Below are 20,177 nucleotides of genomic sequence, written 5' to 3'. Positions count from 1 at the left end.
TTTCCCGCACCGTGGTGTCTTTTCGGCTGTCGGCAAAACAGATCACTCTGATTGGCTGTTCAGCTTAGCGAATCAGAGCATGAGAAGCGAAACGGAAGTGAACGATCAGGCACACACAGACGGCTATTATTTTTCATTTTCCTCTCACCTGGACGCAAGAATTATACGATTATAAGTCGCTATGGGAAACAGTCTGTGATGGACGAGAGTGAAAGTTGAACGCACGCTATTTGTTGTTTGTATATATCACGCAGTCTGTCTTCCGGTTGCCTCTTTCGAATGACGAATACACACTACCGCCGCCTGCTGGTAAGGAGAGGTATTGCCACTCACGCATGCGCAGTGCGTGCGTGCTGCTTGGCCGTCGGCTGAAGGCTTTACGGCGTGCTCCAGTGCGACACGTGGCCGAGACGCAGAGACGTGAGGTCCGTCGGACGTGTTCTTCGGTGTCAGCTTGGTGCCTTTAGCTTCCCTCGAGCAAGTGGCGCTGCTCTGCACGGGTGAGTGTGAATGGGTGAATGACACGTAGCATGTGTGACGGGGCTCTATTTCTCCGTTCAAAAAACACTGGCCTAGTCGGTTGGGTTAAGCTCCAAAACTTTATTTACAGCAACAAAACAAAAAAACGGAACCAGCACAACTTAAACAAAAATAAATAAATGTCCAAATCAAACCGTCCATCACTCATCAGAGGAGACATGCTCTGGTGTTGCCTTCTCTGCAACCCTCTCCCGAACATGTCCCAGCTGTTGCCTTCATCGCAACATTCTTCCGAGTGCTCCCCTCCAGGGCCAAACCCCGTCCCTTTTGAGCTCGTAGCTACGGTGGCCCTGAAGTGCAAGACACCACAGCATTTCACATTGGACGGAAAGGGTATTCCTTTAGGGAGAACACTTCTTGTTTGTGATTGGACAGAGCCAGCCAGAGAAGCACTGCTGTGATTGGTTGTTTTTGCTGCCAGTCAAGAAATGACGCTTCGTGATTGGTCAACACCCGACAGCGAAATATGTCCCAACCATGGTCCCACAACGTCTGGTCCCAACACATCAGCCGTTAGCACACACTCAGATCTCACAGCTCCTCATATCTGTTCAGAAACCGGACAAAAGTTAAACATGTACAAACCACAGACTGTCTATGTCATGGCGAATACAGTCGCTGCTTTATTTATGTCTGTATGACGTTGTTGTGAGTGTGGACGGAGCAGCTACAGGTTAGTTTAGCCTGATGGATCCGATTCAGAAAACACGCATTTTAAAAGCTTTTCGCCTGCCGTCTTGTCGGCAGACTTGTCAAAGCGTTAATTCATGGTTTTTACTAACTGCTATCAGTATGTAGTTACTTCGGCATCACTTTGAAACGTGTATTACAATTAAATCACGGTCAAATATGTTCATTTTGTTGTAGGATTTACATGGAGATACGCCCCGTCCCCTCTCCAGCGCGTCTTGTTTGAATGACAGGAACAAACACAGCTGACAGCCGCGGTGAAACTCGAGCGATTAGAGCGATGCGAATATTGGGTGGTCTACCATAGTATTTACATGGAGATAAGCCCCTTAAAAACCATGAGTTAATAAAGCATTAATTATGTGTTTACTCCTGTCTTTCAAACAAGACGCTGGAGAGGGGGCGGGCCGGAATCGGATCCATCAGGCTAAACTAACCTGTAGCTGCTCCGTCCACGCTCACAACAACGTCATACAGACATAAATAAAGCAGCGACTGTATTCGCCATGACATAGACAGTCTGTGGTTTGTACATGTTTAACTTTTGTCCAGTTTCTGAACAGATATGAGGAGCTGTGAGCTCTGAGTGTGTGCTAACAGCTGAGCTAACGGCTGATGTGTTGGGCCAATCACGAAGCGTCATTTCTTGACTGGCAGCAAAAACAACCAATCACAGCAGTGCTTCTCTGGCTGGCTCTGTCCAATCACAAACAAGAAGTGTTCTCCCTAAAGGAATACCCTTTCCGTCCAATGTGAAATGCTGTGGTGTTTTCTGAAATGCTGTGGTGTCTTGCACTTCAGGGCCACCGCACGTAGCCCCTCCCACAGGCTTACCGTCAACAGGTGACAACAATTAAACTTCAAACCACATTTCAACATAAAAATCCGACCCGAACATAAACAGGTTAACCACCTCTTAACATAGTCATTTAACAAATTAACAAACACACAATAAATAATACATTGCATGGTTTCTTTTTAGGAAGAGAGCAGGAACTGTTTGGTGTGTGACTGTGTGTGCGTGTCGGCTGTCAGTGGCGGAGTCAGTCACTCATGTGATCCGCTCCGTCACAGTATGTGAAGAGCTTTCAGTGCAGTCACCGTTTCGATACACGCTGTTGTTATAAAGCCATTAAAACATGTTCTCACCACTCTGTGTTAAAAGCAGATCTGTGACTCAAGACAGAAACAATCCTGCAGGGGCTGCACATATGCCACACTATTATAAGTTAGTCTCGTGACTGTACGTGTCTGTCAGTATATCTGAAATGACTATAGGACTATAAAACATCCCCATAAGACATTTTCCAACAACAGAGACAGTTGTCCGGCTTTATAATAAAGTTTTAACATCGGTATGTTGGATTCATTTGGTTGAATTCATAGTGACAAAGACGAGCAATACAGTAGATACAAAGCAGGTTCAGAAGGAGAGTGGACAGCGGGGATGAAAGGAGTGCTCGTAACAGAAACTGTATTGAAGTCGGAGCCTCAGTTCAGAGAATCAGGATTCAGATCACGCTCTGCAGCTCCTGAAGTCTGACTCACAGCGGATACAGACACACACACACACACACACACACACACACACACACACACACACACACACACACACACACACACACACACACACACACACACACACACACACACACACACACACACACACACACACACACACACACTCACTCACACTCACACACACACACACACACACACACACACACACACACACACACACACACACACACACACACACACACACACACACACAGATACAAATCCCAGCATGTACGACATAGTTATAAAACCTCTCTGTTTTTGATATTTCATAATCTTTTTTTACTCTTTTTTAAATATTTCATCCTATTTAAATACTATCATGTTATATTTTTGCACATAATATTACATTACATTACATTGCATTTAGCTGACGCTTTTATCCAAAGCGACTTACAATAAGTACATTCGACCAGGAAGACACAACCTTGAGGAAAACAGAATCATATAAGAACATCAGGTTTCAAAGAGCCAATCGTATACATAATATAAAATTGCCTTGTTGGGATAATACATTTACATTATATTATATTCTCTATGTTCCTCTTTGAAACGGTCACATGTTGTTCCTGAATGGCCAGTTCAACCTGTGTTCAAAGTGTATTCATCAATAGCAGAGTAATGTGTGTCATGTGGAAAACACCAGTCACATGACGGTAACATATTAAACACAGTAATATGTTAACGCCGGTTGAAGGGTTCATTTGACAGGAAGATCACGAGTAGTTCGCTCTTCCTCTTCTTGAAATGTAATCTGTTTATTAAATACCAGCATCTTAGTTTACACTGACATTTCAATTTGTTTTGGTTTAACATTTTCTGAATTTTGTGTGAGTACATATTAGGTGAATATCTGTTTTCTGTGCAGTCCAGATGTTCCCGTCATATTAAATATCAAACTTTGCATTCCCCCCACAGACTGGATGTGTCTCTTCCTGTTCTGCTGCTGCTCTCCACCTGTGTCCACCTGACGACATCCTCCACCCACCTCCAGGACTCAGGTACCCCCCCCCCCCCAGAGAAAAGTACACACATCCTTTACTCAAGGAGAAGTACAGACAAAAAAAAGCCTCTGGTGAAAGTAGAAGTACTGACTAAACTTCTTCACTCAAGTCAAAGTAAAGAGGCTTTGAAGTGTGCCTTCAGTAAAAAGTACCCATAACTAGCAGCTGCTTTAAAGAGTACCTGACCTCCCTTTATATTAATATAACAATAATGTCATTGTTAGCTAATGAATGTTTCCATGCTGAACAATGGCAACATGACAACGTTTCCATTGGTCCCTCTTCTTTAGAGAAGACCAGGAAGTGATGGATACACGGATCGTGTTCCAACCAATAGGCACGCAATGACTCTACTTTCTACTTCTTACATGTTGAACCCAAATACCTGTACTTTCTACTTCTCACATGTTGAACACACATACCTGGACTTTCTACTTCTCACATGTTGAACACAAATACCTGTACTTTCTACTTCTTACATGTTGAACACAAATACCTGTACTTTCTACTTCTTACATGTTGAACTCAAATACCTGTACTTTATACTTCTTACATGTTGAACCCAAATACCTGTACTTTCTACTTCTCACATGTTGAACTCAAATACCTGTACTTTCTACTTCTTACATGTTGAACTCAAATACCTGTACTTTCTACTTCTTACATGTTGAACTCAAATACCTGTACGTTCTACTTCTAACATGTTGAACTCAAATACCTGTACTTTCTACTTCTTACATGTTGAACTCAAATACCTGTACTTTCTACTTCTCACATGTTGAACTCAAATACCTGTACTTTCTACTTCTTACATGTTGAACTCAAATACCTGTACTTTCTACTTCTCTCATTTCCCAAACAGCTGGTTCCTATAGTCTGAATGTGTGTTTGGTGCGTGATCATTATTCTTTAGAGTCATTGCGTGCCTCTTGATTGGAACACGATCCGTGTATCCATCACTTCCTGGTCTTCTCTAAAGAAGAGGGACCAATGGAAACGTTGTCATGTTGCCGTTGGTCGGCATGGAAACATTCATTAGCTAACAATGACATTATTGTTCTATTAATATAAAGGGAGGTCAGGTACTCTTTAAAGCAGCTGCTAGCTATGGGTACTTTTTACTGAAGTACACTTCAAAGCCTCTTTACTTTGACTTGAGTGAAGAAGTTTAGTCAGTACTTCTACTTTCACCAGAGTATTTTTAAACACGAGTATCTGTACTTCTACTTGAGTAAAATATGTGTGTACTTTTGCCATCTCTGAAAATAACTCTTTCACAGATGTCTTTGACCTCCAGCTCCTTGACTGCCTCTTTCCTCCCCAGATGGCTCTCAGCTCCTGCAGGTGAGCATCCCCTCCCCCCCCCCAGTGCCTCCGGTGCTGGGTGGCTCCCTGACGCTGCCCTGCCTGGTGTCTCTGCCCCCCCCGCCCTCCGCCTCCTCCAACGGGCGCCACGCCGTGCTGACGCTGCCCCGGGTCAAATGGAGCGTCCTGACTCAGGGCCACGAGGCGGAGATCCTGGTGGCGCGGGGGGACAGGGTGAGGGTCAGCGAGGCGTTCAGGGACCGGGCCTCGCTGCCGCACTACGCCTCGTCCCCCGCAGACCTCACGCTGCGGCTGGAGCGCCTGCAGCACAACGACACCGGGTTCTACCGCTGCGAAGTGACGCAGGGGCTGGAGGACGCCCACGCCCTCGCCCAGGTCAAGGTCAAAGGTGAGGGGGACACTGGAAAAAATCTTAAATTCATAAATATCAAAACACTTAAATCCAAAAAGTAAAACATTCAAGCAAAGCAAGATTTGTTGCCATGATTAAAATGTGTTATACAGTGGTGGAGTACAGGTTTTAAAGGACACATATTTATGCATAAAATACATCAAAATGTGAAGTTTGCATGATAGGAGACCTTTAAAGTAAAAGGCTATGGCTTGGCTGTACAGGAACTACAGCAATATGTTATCTTGTCCTTTTGAACAAAAGATTGGAGATGATTAACTTCTAATATCTATGTATTTTGATTTGAACTTTAACACAAAACCCAGATTTCTAAAATTGCTGCTTTTCTTCTCCCAGGTGTGGTGTTCCTCTATCGTGACGCCTCCAGCAGGTACACCTTCACCTTTGAGCAAGCAAGAGACGCCTGCGCAGAGATCGGGGCGGAGATGGCGTCTCCGGAGCAGCTGGAGGCCGCGTACCACAGCGGATACGAGCAGTGTGATGCCGGCTGGCTCTCCGACCGCTCCGTGAGGTGAGAGAAGAAGTGTCAAATTATCATATAATCATTTAAAGGGGACCTATCATGCAAAATGCACTTCTTGATGTGTTTTAGACATAAAGATGTGTCCCCAGTGAGTCAGGGAACTCACAAAGTGTCAGAAAATAAAACCCTCTCTCTTTTCCTCCGTACCCAAATCTCTAGAAACGGGGGAACAACGGAGCTGATCCAGATTTGCGTCCGATATGATGTAATATCTGAAATGTGGGCGGGCCTATCAGAAACGTTGCTATCAGAAACAATGCACGATGTGTTTTGGACGTAATATGGTCTTTGTTTACATTAGCAAGCATCGCTAACACTCAGAGCTAACCTGTACTGGAGAGAGTGTGTGTGAAGAAGCAGGAAATAAAAAGGAACCCGCCTTGTGGTAAACCTGAGAGAGAGAAAGAGTTTGAGCTCCATACTGTTTCAGAAATAATCCTTGATGTGGTTTGGAACATAATATGGCGTTTAATCACGGGAGAGACATGTCACAGTAGAGGCACTACATACTAGGGATGTAACGATACCAAAAACTCACGGTACGATAATATTGCGATAAAAAGTCCACGGTACGATATTTATCGCGATATTGAAAAATAAAGAAAAAAAATGTGAATTCTTTTTTTTTTTACTTGTATTTTTTTTCTTTATTAAATAATAAATCTGATTTGTACAGCATTTTAGTCGAATAGTAGTATTTTAAAGTGTCAACAATATAATAATCAGACCCTGCAATAGAATAAATCAAGTTTCACTTTAGTTTTTCAAGTAACTCAACTCTAACTCACTCACTCACTCACTCGCTCACTCGCTCACTCACTCACTCACTCTCTCACTCAGCATCATCAAGGTTATCTTGTAGGAATATGAGCACGTCCACATGTCCAGGTAGAAGCTGGGATGTTTGGGCGTTTACAAAACCCCCTGCTGTGGAAACAACTCTCTCGCTCGGTACTGATGTTGCTGGGACAGAGAGACATGCTTTGGCCCTGGATACAGCAGTGGGTCAAACTGTGCATTGTCTCTCCACCACTTCAAAAACAATAACGTTGTTGCCAAGAAGGTGAGGCGTATTGACAGGGATATAAATATACTGTTGGTACTTGTCCATGTCTCTAGGTGTGAAATGTAGCCCTGTGTAAATACCATGTCCTTTATTGTTATCTGTTGTTTTATGTTCATGTTGTAACCTACTTGCTGCCATGCTGGACAGGTCTCCCTTGAAAAAGAGATTGATGATCTCAATGGAATCATCTGGTTGAATAAAGGTTTAAAAAAAATAATAATTATTACAAAAAAAAAACGCGGTATATTTTGTCAGTCTCATGACGGTATTGAGACATTTATTTACCGCGATATTCGATATATCGTTACATCCTTACTACATACTGATATGAATTTGAAAATGATCAGAAAAGGGCCTCAACATTTAATGCAATAATGTTGGAGACATACCGTATCGAGTTGTGAATTTGCAGTAATTGATATTTTCCGCGCAGGTATCCGATCCAGATGCCCAGAGAGGGATGCTTCGGAGACATGGATGGATTACCGGGAGTGAGGAATTATGGGATGTTAGAGCCCGACGAGCTGTACGACGTCTACTGCTACGTGGAGAATATCGATGGTAACTACAAATAACTAACTCACAAAATCACCTATCGTGGAAAAACTTCGATATTTTGAGTGAAAGTAAAGATCAATCAAATGCTTTATTATGTGTTTTATTATGGTTTTATCAGATTTTGCAGATTTTAGATCGATATGAACGTTGAATGAACGATAAAGAGTGTTACTCAAAAGTTTTTTCCAGCAGTTTTAATTACTGGGATTAGTACTGGAGTGTTAAACGAATCCCAGTTTAACCCCCTTACACTCCTGTTCTGTGCTCTTTTGTTTTTGTTTGGTTTAGTTTCAATGAAATGCTAAAAAAAACCTACAGTGATAGTTTAGAAAGTAGGAGGCGTTTTCAACTGACGCAAAGTCCCTCTGATCTAAACCAGCTCCATAAAGAATGAATACTTTTTGGTGTAACAGACCATAAAGCAAGAGAAGGGGGGTGCTAGTGATTTATCCGACCGGCCCATCTCGGTACCCGCTAGTAAATTGTCGACGTGGGGGGGGGGGGAGAGAGGCTACTAGTGACTTATTCGACCGGCCCACATCGTCCGACCGGCCAACTTCAGTACCGGCCCATCGGGATTCGTCCCGAACGTCCCGATGGCCAGTCCGCCACTGGACCGTGCTGTAGTTCCTTTATAGGCCAACATTAGCCGCCTTTAGCTTAGCGGTGGTGATGTGAAGTCATGTATCCGTGCCGTATATAACTTTCGTTATCTGATGTGCCATTTTGAGCTATCTAAACTAAACTACAACAACCCCCTGACGTCTCTGAGATCTTGACACCTTTCCTCTTGTGTACAGGTGAGGTGTTCCATGACCCCGCCCCCCAGCGCTTCACCTTCTGGCAGGCGAAGGCATTCTGCCTGAGTCACGGGGCGGAGCTGGTCACCACGGCTCAGCTCTACGCCGCCTGGAGCGACGGCCTGAACCTCTGCAGCCCGGGGTGGCTGGCGGACGGCAGCGTACGATACCCCATCGTCACCCCTAGGGAGCGCTGTGGGGGGGGGGAGCCTGGGGTCAGGACCGTGTATCGCTACAGCAACCAGACCGGCTTCCCCGAGCCCCACACTCTGCACGACGTCTACTGCTTCAAACGTGAGAGACATGTTGAAGATTTAAAGCAATTCCTCCCACTTATCTTACAAAAAAACTGGTTCAAAACTGACCGATTTACTACTTTCATGAATCTTATATATAGTGTTTTAGGGTTTATCTGATTTCTTCAAAGCCTTATGATGTTCTCCATAATAGTCATTTGTACAAATTGAATTGCTGATCACCACTTTAATTTAATTTTGAGTGTTCGGTCAACTTTGTAACACCTACAGTATGGTGCCGGTCAAAAATGGCCACCATAGGAAATGAATGGGTAACCCTATATTATGTTTAAACTTCAGAGAGTAAACACACACACAAATTGACTACATGTGGGAGTGTGTACTTTGTACATGTGTGCATTATCATTAGCGTACTATCATTTAGACACTGAATACATATTAAATCTTCTTTGTACATTCACTGCAGTTATTCATGGTACCAGCCTGAGACCTTGTTTACAGATTAAAAGGGTGTTAAATACAATTTGGTGATGATTCATGTTTTGTGTTAATGTAAGAGCAGTTAAATTCGACCGATAAAAAACATATTTCTCGTATAAAAACTGGCAGCTTGATGAAGTAAGTGTTTGACTTTGTGTAAATATGGAACAAACCTGGGTGGATGTATTAGATTAATAGCAATTCATCTATTGCATCAATCAACAAAATATGCATTATTTAGAACTTCTCTTTGGTTAACAGCTGTTGAAGTAATTTTGATTACATTTCTGCTCTTTATTCCAGGAGATAACGGCCCTTACACAGACTCTCCTCTGGACTTCCTCTCCACTGAGCGCGAGGACATCAGCCAGGACGTCGTGTTCTTCACCGACCCTTCAGAGGAGGAGGGGTTCAGCAACAGCGAGGCGACGGAAAAGAGCCTCGAAGAGATCTTCCACGCCCAGACGGACAATCCTCTCAAACACGTTCCTGTGCAGCAGATTACACTCGCATACAACCAGGAAGCACCCAGTTCTCTGTCTGTCACTCAAACATCTGAGCATCCTGACTCCAGAGGGGAGGAGAGAGAGAAGGAAAGCTTCCCGGAGGCATATCATCCGGCACCTGATGAGGAAAACACTGAAGAGTCTCCAGCAGCTTCTCCACAAAGTGTTGGTGGAGCCTCCAGTTTACCCACGACACCTGAAGAGCCCTCAGAGCATCCTTTTACTGTCATCGAAACAACTGATGCTTTAAATGCAACATCTGCATCTCATATTTCTGTCACAGAAACAACGCATACTTTAAATGCAACATCTGCATCTCATATTTCTGTCGCCGAAACAACGGATACTTTAAATGCAACATCTGCATCTCATATTTCTGTCACAGAAACAACGACTACTTTAAATGCAACATCTGCATCTCATATTTCTGTCACAGAAACAACGGATACTTTAAATGCAACATCTGGATCTCATATTTCTGTCACCGAAACAACGGATACTTTAAATGCAACACCTGCATCTCATATTTCTGTCACCGAAACAACGAATACTTTAAATGCAACATCTGCATCTCATATTTCTGTCGCCGAAACAACGGATACTTTAAATGCAACATCTGGATCTCATATTTCTGTCACCGAAACAACGAATACTTTAAATGCAACACCTGCATCTCATATTTCTGTCGCCGAAACAAAGGATACTTTAAATGCAACATCTGGATCTCATATTTCTGTCACCGAAACAACGGATACTTTAAATGCAACATCTGGATCTCATATTTCTGTCACCGAAACAACGAATACTTTAAATGCAACATCTGTATCCCATATTTCTGTCACCGAAACAACGAATACTTTAAATGCAACACCTGTATCTCATATTTCTGTCACCGAAACAACGAATACTTTAAATGCAACATCTGGATCTCATATATCTATCATGGAAACAACGAATACTTTAAATGCAACATCTGGATCTCATATTTCTGTCGCCGAAACAACGAATACTTTAAATGCAACACCTGCATCTCATATTTCTGTCACCGAAACAACGAATACTTTAAATGCAACATCTGGATCTCATATTTCTGTCACCGAAACAACGAATACTTTAAATGCAACATCTGGATCTCATATTTCTGTCACCGAAACAACGAATACTTTAAATGCAACATCTGGATCTCATATTTCTGTCACCGAAACAACGAATACTTTAAATGCAACATCTGGATCTCATATTTCTGTCACCGAAACAACGAATACTTTAAATGCAACACCTGCATCTCATATTTCTGCCACCGAAACAACGGATACTTTAAATGCAACATCTGTAACCCATGCCTACGAGCTCCTCAGCAGCTCTCCAGGTGTTCCCCGTGTGGAGGACCTTCCTGTTTCACACACTCCTGAAGCTGAGCTCGTCCACTCGAGTGTTTCAGAAGCCAGCGCTGCTCCCTTGGAGGAGACATCTTCACCGAACGCAAAGGAAACAGATGTTCTCTCCGCCGCCCCGCAGCCTGAGATCTACCCCACAGAAGAGGAGCAGGTGACCCGTGTTCTGGAGCTGGAAACTCAAAAGCCTGTCACTCAAAGTTCAGGTGTTCTTGAAACCTCTGCAGCCTCTGAACTGCTGCCTACGTCGGCTTCAGGTGAGAACAGAGAAGATTAAAGTGAAACATGTACCTAGAAGTTCCTCCTGTCGTTACAATACTGGAATACCGTTTTTTTATCCCACTTCCAGATCCAAAAAGTTAACAAAACACAACAACAGCAGGAGAAGTGACGCCTCAATCCTCAAGTTAAATACAGAGTTAAAACCTAGGCGTAATGAACGTTAAAGGGTCTTCAGCATGTTATTGCGGAGATAAACTGATCTTAAGTTAAATGGTTGTTTCCTTGCATCGCGTCTTAACATCTGTCCTTGTTTGATGTTTCAAATGGAGCTGCTGTGATGCGAGAACATTTTCAGACTTGATCTGATCATTAAAGTATTATCGCCAGAGGCACAATGACTACTTTTACTTTTGCTAGTTTAACTAGATTTAGATGCTAATACTCAAAATAGGACTTTTGCTGTAACAGAGTATTCCTACACTCTAGTACTTGTACTTTTACTCAAGTACAAGATCTGAGTACTTCTAAAACTCTGCATATCGTACTTCTTAGTCTACCTAATAATTACATTTTCGAATTTCTGATCTGATCTGTTTTCCCTGCAGGTTATGATCTCACTGCAGAGCCTCCGGGTGTTTCCGCGGAGTCGCCCTCCCCCGGAGATGGAGCTGATTTGACCTCCAGCAGCTCTTCAGAGGAGGCAGCATCACATCCTCCCCCCCTCCACCCTGCAGAGACCCTCCTCACAGACTCATCCAGTGTCACCTCCTTCCCCTCCTCTGCTCCTGTCCCCCCGTCCACAGAGAATACAACAGAACATCTGGAGGAGAAGCAGGAGGATTTGGGAGAAGTTTTCCTCAGCACCACCCAGAATATCTTCCACTTTGTTGCTACGGAGAAGGAGCACGACGACGGCGGAGAGGGATCAGCTGAATCCTCAGGAGGAAACCCGGAGGTCACGTCTTCGCTCTTTCTGACAAATCCCACTTTTGCCCACAGTGAGGGCGAGGAGGCCACCGACGCTCCTCCCCCCTCGGAGGTTAAGATCACGCTCCTCCCTCGACTGGGCCTCTCCACCGGCTGGGAGCAAGGTCCCTCCTCTTCCTCTTCCTCCTCTTCTTCCTCCTCTTCTTCCTCCTCCACGCTACAGGAGTCCCGCTCTGATGTGGAGTTCAGCGCCATGCCTCCTGCAGCCGAGGAAGAGGAGGAGATCTCCACCAGCAGCATGCATGGTGAGTTTCAAGGTCCATTAAAAGCTGAGGGAAGTAGTCGGATCGTGTACTTGAGTAGAAGTAGAAGTACTCAGATGTTGTACTTGAGTAAAAGTAGAAGTACTCATAACTTGTACTTGAGTAAAAGTAGAAGTACTCAGATCTTGTACTTGAGTAAAAGTAGAAGTACTCAGATCTTGTACTTGTGTAAAAGTAGAAATACTCAGATCTTGTACTTGAGTAAAAGTAGAAGTACTCAGATCTTGTACTTGAGTCAAAGTAGAAGTACTCAGATATTGTACTTGAGTAAAAGTAGAAGTATTCAGAACTTGTACTTGAGTAAAAGTAGAAGTACTCAGATCTTGTACTTGAGTAAAAGTAGAAGTACTCAGATCTTGTACTTGAGTAAAAGTAGAAGTACTCAGATCTTGTACTTGAGTCAAAATAGGAGTACTCAGATATTGTACTTGAGTAAAAGTAGAAGTACTCAGATCTTGTACTTGAGTAAAAGTAGAAGTACTCAGATCTTGTACTTGAGTCAAAATAGGAGTACTCAGATATTGTACTTGAGTAAAAGTAGAAGTACTCAGATCTTGTACTTGAGTAAAAGTAGAAGTACTCAGATCTTGTACTTGAGTAAAAGTAGAAGTACTCAGAACTTGTACTTGAGTAAAAGTAGAAGTACTCAGATCTTGTACTTGACTAAAAGTAGAAGTACTCAGATCGTGTACTTGAGTAGAAGTAGAAGTACTCAGATCTTGTACTTGACTAAAAGTAGAAGTACTCAGATCTTGTACTTGAGTCAAAGTAGAAGTACTCAGATATTGTACTTGAGTAAAAGTAGAAGTATTCAGAACTTGTACTTGAGTAAAAGTAGAAGTACTCAGATCTTGTACTTGAGTAAAAGTAGAAGTACTCAGATCTTGTACTTGAGTAAAAGTAGAAGTACTCAGATCTTGTACTTGTGTAAAAGTAGAAGTACTCATATCTTGTACTTGAGTAAAAGTAGAATTACTGTATGCCTAAAAAAAAAGCTGAAGTTGTCTGCATTAGAAAATAAACGGTCTCTACAGATCCTGGATCAGAGGGGGAGAGCAGCACTGACGATCCCTCAGGTAAATTCTGCACGATGCCTCCAGGTGAGGAGGACAGCGGGGGCCCGACGGTCTCCAGAGAGGGTGTGACCCCCCCGCCTATATTCCCGGGGTCTTCAGCCATGGCCGTCTCGAGAGATACTGCAGGTACCTGAGCTCCAGAAAACACTACAATATATATATTAAAAAGCGTTCATATGACATTTGAAGAGTCCTCTCCTGCTGATGTTCAGGTGTATATCAGTATGTAGTGTCTCTACTTTAAAGAGTGCTCTCCTGCTGATGTTCAGCTGTATATCAGTATGTAGTGTCTCTACTTTAAAGAGTCCTCTCCTGCTGATGTTCAGGTGTATATCAGTATGTAGTGTCTCTACTTTAAAGAGTCCTCGCCTGCTGACGTCCAGGTGTATATCAGTATGTAGTGTCTCTACTTTAAAGAGTCCTCGCCTGCTGACGTCCAGGTGTATATCAGTAGTGTCTCCACTTTAAAGAGTCCTCTCCTGCTGATGTTCAGGTGTATATCAGTAGGTAGTGTCTCTACTTTAAAGAGTCCTCTCCTGCTGATGTTCAGGTGTATATCAGTATGTAGTGTCTCCACTTTAAAGAGTCCTCTCCTGCTGATGTTCAGGTGTATATCAGTATGTAGTGTCTCTACTTTAAAGAGTCCTCTCCTGCTGATGTTCAGGTGTATATCAGTATGTAGTGTCTCTACTTTAAAGAGTCCTCTCCTGCTGATGTTCAGGTGTATATCAGTATGTAGTGTCTCCACTTTAAAGAGTCCTCTCCTGCTGATGTTCAAGTGTATATCAGTATGTAGTGTCTCTACTTTAAAGAGTCCTCTCCTGCTGATGTTCAGGTGTATATCAGTATGTAGTGTCTCTACTTTAAAGAGTCCTCTCCTGCTGATGTTCAGGTGTATATCAGTATGTAGTGTCTCTACTTTAAAGAGTCCTCTCCTGCTGATGTTCAGGTGTATATCAGTAGTGTCTCCACTTTAAAGAGTCCTCTCCTGCTGATGTTCAGGTGTATATCAGTATGTAGTGTCTCTACTTTAAAGAGTCCTCTCCTGCTGATGTTCAGGTGTATATCAGTAGTGTCTCCACTTTAAAGAGTCCTCTCCTGCTGATGTTCAGGTGTATATCAGTATGTAGTGTCTCTACTTTAAAGAGTCCTCTCCTGCTGATGTTCAGGTGTATATCAGTATGTAGTGTCTCTACTTTAAAGAGTCCTCTCCTGCTGATGTTCAGGTGTATATCAGTAGTGTCTCCACTTTAAAGAGTCCTCTCCTGCTGATGTTCAGGTGTATATCAGTATGTAGTGTCTCTACTTTAAAGAGTCCTCTCCTGCTGATGTTCAGGTGTATATCAGTAGTGTCTCCACTTTAAAGAGTCCTCTCCTGCTGATGTTCAGGTGTATATCAGTATGTAGTGTCTCTACTTTAAAGAGTCCTCTCCTGCTGATGTTCAGGTGTATATCAGTGTGTACTGCCTGTGCTGCAGCACCTCTTTTCGCCCTCCGTCTAAAACCAGGGAACACAGGAATTGCAGCCTTTGCAGACCATTTACATGCACTAAAATCTAAAGAACGCACTACAGGAAAGGGAAAACCCCCAAAAGCAGAATAGGACCTCTTTAAGTATATTAAACACAGTAATTAAAATGAAAATACAATTAAAACAAGCTAGAATAGAAAAAGACAGGCTTGATGTATAAGATTAAAGTTACAGTGTTTTTTTTAACAGCTGTTTGCGTGTTTTATCTCTGACGTGTGATTCATCAGGAGAGATGGTGCTGAACGTAACACCTCCCGCTGACTCAGCACCATGGAGGGATTAGCTCTCTGAGAACTGTAACACAGTAAGCTGGCAGCTCCTCTCTGTGTGAGAGGGTTTCACATTGTTGGAGAAACATAACAAACACTCATCTCAAAATAAAAAAAGGCAGATCAAAACTTCGTAATGCATCAAAGCGTATTCCTTTTTATTTTTTAATGCACATTCAGTTCGTGTGCATGACCCAAAAGAAAAGTTACGCAACCTTTTTTTGACACCTTGTCATTATTGCTGAGTCAACAATGCATCTTCACCTGTTGGTCCCTTACCTGATGTAACAGCTACCTCTGCTGGTAGAAACATAGTACTTTCGTCATGCTCACTTTAACTACTTATTTTTATATCAATGTTTTATTTTATTTAACTTAATATTTGATTGGATATTTTTAATTTAAATTCTATTGTTTATTTAAATGTATTTTTACAATGTTTGCCCTTACTTTCACTTCTTATGATAAGATACACAATTTATCTTATTTGATATTTTTATGGCAAATTCTTAGTTTATCTGTTATGTTTTTATTTTATATATTTTCAACATTTTACTTTAAATTCCTATGTTTATAGAAATATCTTATACTAATTATTATTTTTTCTTCCTTTAAGTATTATTTTATATTAATAATTCATACTTTTTTTGTTTGAAAATATTGGGTCTTTGACACTTTTACTTAAAATTATTATGTATATATAAATATATTATTCTATTTTATTTAATACTTTTTATTCACATATTCTTTATTTCACTGTTTTATTTGTATTTGATCATTTATTGCAATTATTTACTTTAACTTGTAAGTTTAGTTCATTTTATCTTTTTTGGACATTTTAAGTTAACATTTTTATTGCATAATTCTTACTTATTTGTAATTGAATAATTAATTACGTTTTATTTATTTGATCTTTTACTTCACATTCTAACTTTAACTTCTTAATTGAATTAGATCTTTTAGTTAATTAAATGTAAGTGTGGACCAATCATTTTAGATTGAAGCCAAACCCGATTTCCCCCAGAATGACTTTAATAGATTATTGATAAGTTATTCTCCCGGCAGACTCGTGTGCTGGGAGTCCGTGTCTCAACGGAGGAACCTGTGTTGACGGGGAACCGACGATCTGCATCTGTTTACCCGGTTACCATGGAGACCTCTGCCAGACAGGTGCAGTGATTTATACAGTAGAGACCCTCAATCAGAGGGAGTAGAAGTACTCAGATCTTGTACTTGAGTAAAAGTAGAAGTACTCATGTCTTGTACTTGAGTAAAAGTAGAAGTACTCAGATCTTGTTCTTGAGTAAAAGTGGAAGTACTCAGATCTTGTACTTGAGTAAAAGTAGAAGTACTCATGTTTTGTACTTGAGTAAAAGTAGAAGTACTCAGATGTTGTACTTGAGTAAAAGTAGAAGTACTCAGATGTTGTACTTGAGTAAAAGTAGAAGTACTCAAATGTTGTACTTGAGTAAAAGTAGAAGTACTCAGATATTGTGCTTGAGTAAAAGTAGAAGTACTCAGATCCGGTACTTGAGTAAAAGTAGAAGTACTCAGATATTGTACTTGAGTAAAAGTAGAAGTACTCAGATCTTGTACTGAGTAAAAGTAGAAGTACTCAGATCTTGTACTTGAGTAAAAGTAGAAGTCCTCAGATCTTGTACTTGAGTAAAAGTAGAAGTACTCATATCTTGTTCTTCAGTAAAAGTAGAAGTACTCAGATCTTGTACTTGAGTAAAAGTAGAAGTACCAGAGTGTAGGAATACTCTGTTACAGTAAAAGTCCTGCATTCAAAATGTTCCTCAAGTGAAAGTAGAAAAGTATTATCATCAAAATACAGTGAAAGTAGCGACAGTGAAAGTAGTCGTTGTGCTGATTGGTCCATTTCAGAATAATATATATGATATGTTTTATAATGATTGATCATGAAAGTTCTCAAAGCTGGTGAAGGTGCAGCTAGTCTGAAGTACTTTGTAGACTGCAGGGTAGCTGGTGAAGGTGCAGCTAGTCTGAAGTACTTTGTAGACTGCAGGGTAGCTGGTGAAGGTGCAGCTAGTCTGAAGTACTTTGTAGACTGCAGGGTAGCTGGTGGAGGTGCAGCTAGTCTGAAGTACTTTGTAGACTGCAGGGTAGCTGGTGGATTTACTCCAGGTGGAACTAAAGTCTGATTCAAGACTTGATTAGATTTCACATCATTCATCCACATCTGTGAAGTCACTAAAGGGATTAAATACATGTAGTGGAGGAAAAGTACTAAGTAGCAAAACATGGAAATACTCAATTAAAGCACAAGTACCTCAAAAGTGTACTCACCTGCACATAAGCCCACCTCCTACGTGTTGACCCTCTGATGCTGCTCCTGTCCCCAGACGTGGAACTGTGTGAGGCCGGCTGGCAGAAGTTCCAGAGCTTCTGCTACCGACACTTTGTGAAGAGGCAGAGCTGGGAGGCGGCGGAGCAGCACTGCCGCATGTGTGGAGGACACCTGCTGTCAGTCATGACCCCCGAGGAGCAGCTGCACATCAACGGTACACTGACACAATATTACTGTTCGAAAAATATCACTATTCACCGGCTTGAGCTTCAATATCAGTATCCATGTGTTTATTATCCTCTCAAGAATAGAATTGGCTTTTTCTCAACATTTCAAAATTCTGATTTTTCCTCAAAATTCTGACTTTTTCTCAAAATTCTGACGAAAAAAACTGATTTTTTTTTCTCGAAATGTTGGTTTTTCTTCTGAAAATCGCAAAATTCTGACTTTCTCTCAAAATTATGATTTTTTTTCTCACTATCTCAAAATTATGATTTTTTTGAAAATTATGAATTTTCCTCAAATTTATGATTTTTTCCTCAAAATTATGATTTGTTCTCAAAACTATGATTTTTCCCTCAAAATTATGATTTTTTTTCAAAATTCTGACTTATACTCAAAATCTCAAATTTCTGACTTTTTCTGAATACTAAACATTTTTAATAATCCCTCGGCCCTGGCTTGAGCTTCAGCCTCAGGATCCATGTATCTGTGATCCTCTCCAGAATGGAAGGAGTCATCACATACAGAGCATCAGCTAGTTCCTGAACAGTGTCCTTCACATGCTGATATCCAAGAGAGGGAGTCACACAGTCACAAGATGGAGGAATAGAAAGCAGTATTCAATGCTTACTTCAGATTAGCTCCACGTCAGAAATGAGCATGCTTGATGTCTCTCTCCATAGAGGCTGAACCATCATGTTAATCACATAGCTATCATCTGCCTCAAGCAGTCCTGATGCTCTTCTGGGTCATCACACATCCTGTCATGTTCACAGCTACAGTTGATACCTTTGTTAGCATGCTACTCTCATGTTGGAAGAGGACACTCAGTAATGAGTGCTAATTGGTTTCTATCTTAAATTAGAGGGAATATCTGTCAGGTTTTCATGGCAACACAAGACCTTTTTCAATGCAATGGAGTTTCAAGACACTAGGATGCACATTTTTCACCGTTTTATTTACATTTGATAAACCGTTAATCAATTAAACCCAAATAATAATCTGCAGATTAATCTTGAATGAAAATGTGTATTCGGTGCAGCCATAGAACATGTTTTCTTACAGCTGATATCATCAAACTAATCTTTGGTGCTTCAGACGAAATCCAAAGAGAAGTTTTCCCATCTCTCAGATCCGTCCAGACACAACAACAGCCTTTCACGTCTTCCGCTTGAATCCGTTTTTCCACAGAACATTTTGTGGTTTTTTTCTTACTTGGTGTTTGGTCTGAGGAAGAGCAGCTGAGATATTAATCTGACATTCCTCTGGTGGTTTATGTTTAACTCTGCGGGGATTTACCGGGAAGAGAACAGGCTTCAACTCGGGAAGAGAAGCAAGTGTAAAGAGTCGTGTTCATCAAAAAAACGTTAGAAGAACCCCGAAAGCACAGAGGCTTTTCGAGCTAATTTCAAAACGAATAACTAGAAGAGAAATAGCAGAATATTCAGTGGATGTACGTATATTTCACACACAGCATTTTACAGGTATTTCTGTCTTGATTTGATCTCATATCTATTCTTATAGATTTCCTTCGGAGCTGGGCTTGTTTAATCCTGCTATATCCGAGGATTTGTTTATGATGTTAACCTCAGAAAAATAGCAAAATGAAGGCCTATAAACTAAGATGCATTTGATCATTAATGTAAGGTAATTAAATCTACATGATAACATCAATACTAGGGCCCCGTCCACACGGAGACGAAACGGGTGTTATCCGCTATAGTTCTTTATCGTTCTTTATCGTTCTTTATCGTATGGACGGTTCGTCCACACGAGGCCGTAAAGGAGCCGCGGAAACGGAGCCGCGGAAACGGAGCCCTCAAACGATAACGCATCCCGAAGTGGGAAGGTCTGGTAACGTAACGCTTACGGCACCGTGTGTACGCCCTAAACGAGCATAGCCCCGCCTCTCCCCACCTCTCCTGCTCATTGCTGATGCGTTTCGCCAACAACAACAATGGCGGATCACACGGTTGCGTTCGTGCTCCAGACGTTACTGACCATGCTACAGATCCACGACTACAACCATCAGCAACAAGTGGACCTGGAGAACTACATGAACTACATGTTGCTAAATCCACCGCGGGGCATAACCAGAAGGGCAACCATGGCAACCATGCTCGGGGGGGTCTTCTTCGCTGCTTATGGTGTATTTTGTGGCAGAGGTACAGCGCCACTTA

The 20,177-nt window shown here is 41.8% G+C and overlaps 2 protein-coding genes across 2 annotated transcripts in view; both read left to right on the top strand.

Annotated features, from left to right (window-relative positions):
• Positions 1-20,177, top strand: part of LOC117460575 (killer cell lectin-like receptor subfamily B member 1B allele C) — a 461,418-nt gene that overhangs the window by 37,770 nt on the left and 403,471 nt on the right. The window lies entirely within an intron of this gene.
• bcan (brevican) overlaps positions 1-20,177 on the top strand; it is a 34,178-nt gene that overhangs the window by 7,153 nt on the left and 6,848 nt on the right. The window contains exons 2-11 of the mRNA XM_071206012.1: positions 3,709-3,791; positions 5,119-5,508; positions 5,869-6,043; positions 7,555-7,682; positions 8,480-8,773; positions 9,520-11,373; positions 11,944-12,570; positions 13,623-13,790; positions 16,530-16,634; positions 17,831-17,989. Of these exons, the coding sequence (XP_071062113.1) occupies positions 3,709-3,791; positions 5,119-5,508; positions 5,869-6,043; positions 7,555-7,682; positions 8,480-8,773; positions 9,520-11,373; positions 11,944-12,570; positions 13,623-13,790; positions 16,530-16,634; positions 17,831-17,989 (3,983 nt within the window). The remainder of the gene's footprint in view (positions 1-3,708; positions 3,792-5,118; positions 5,509-5,868; positions 6,044-7,554; positions 7,683-8,479; positions 8,774-9,519; positions 11,374-11,943; positions 12,571-13,622; positions 13,791-16,529; positions 16,635-17,830; positions 17,990-20,177) is intronic.

Source organism: Pseudochaenichthys georgianus, chromosome 16 (assembly GCF_902827115.2).
Source record: "Pseudochaenichthys georgianus chromosome 16, fPseGeo1.2, whole genome shotgun sequence".
NCBI classification, from domain to species: domain Eukaryota; kingdom Metazoa; phylum Chordata; class Actinopteri; order Perciformes; family Channichthyidae; genus Pseudochaenichthys; species Pseudochaenichthys georgianus.
Note: the sequence above shows the minus strand (reverse complement) of the source record. Positions and strands in the feature narration are given on the sequence as shown.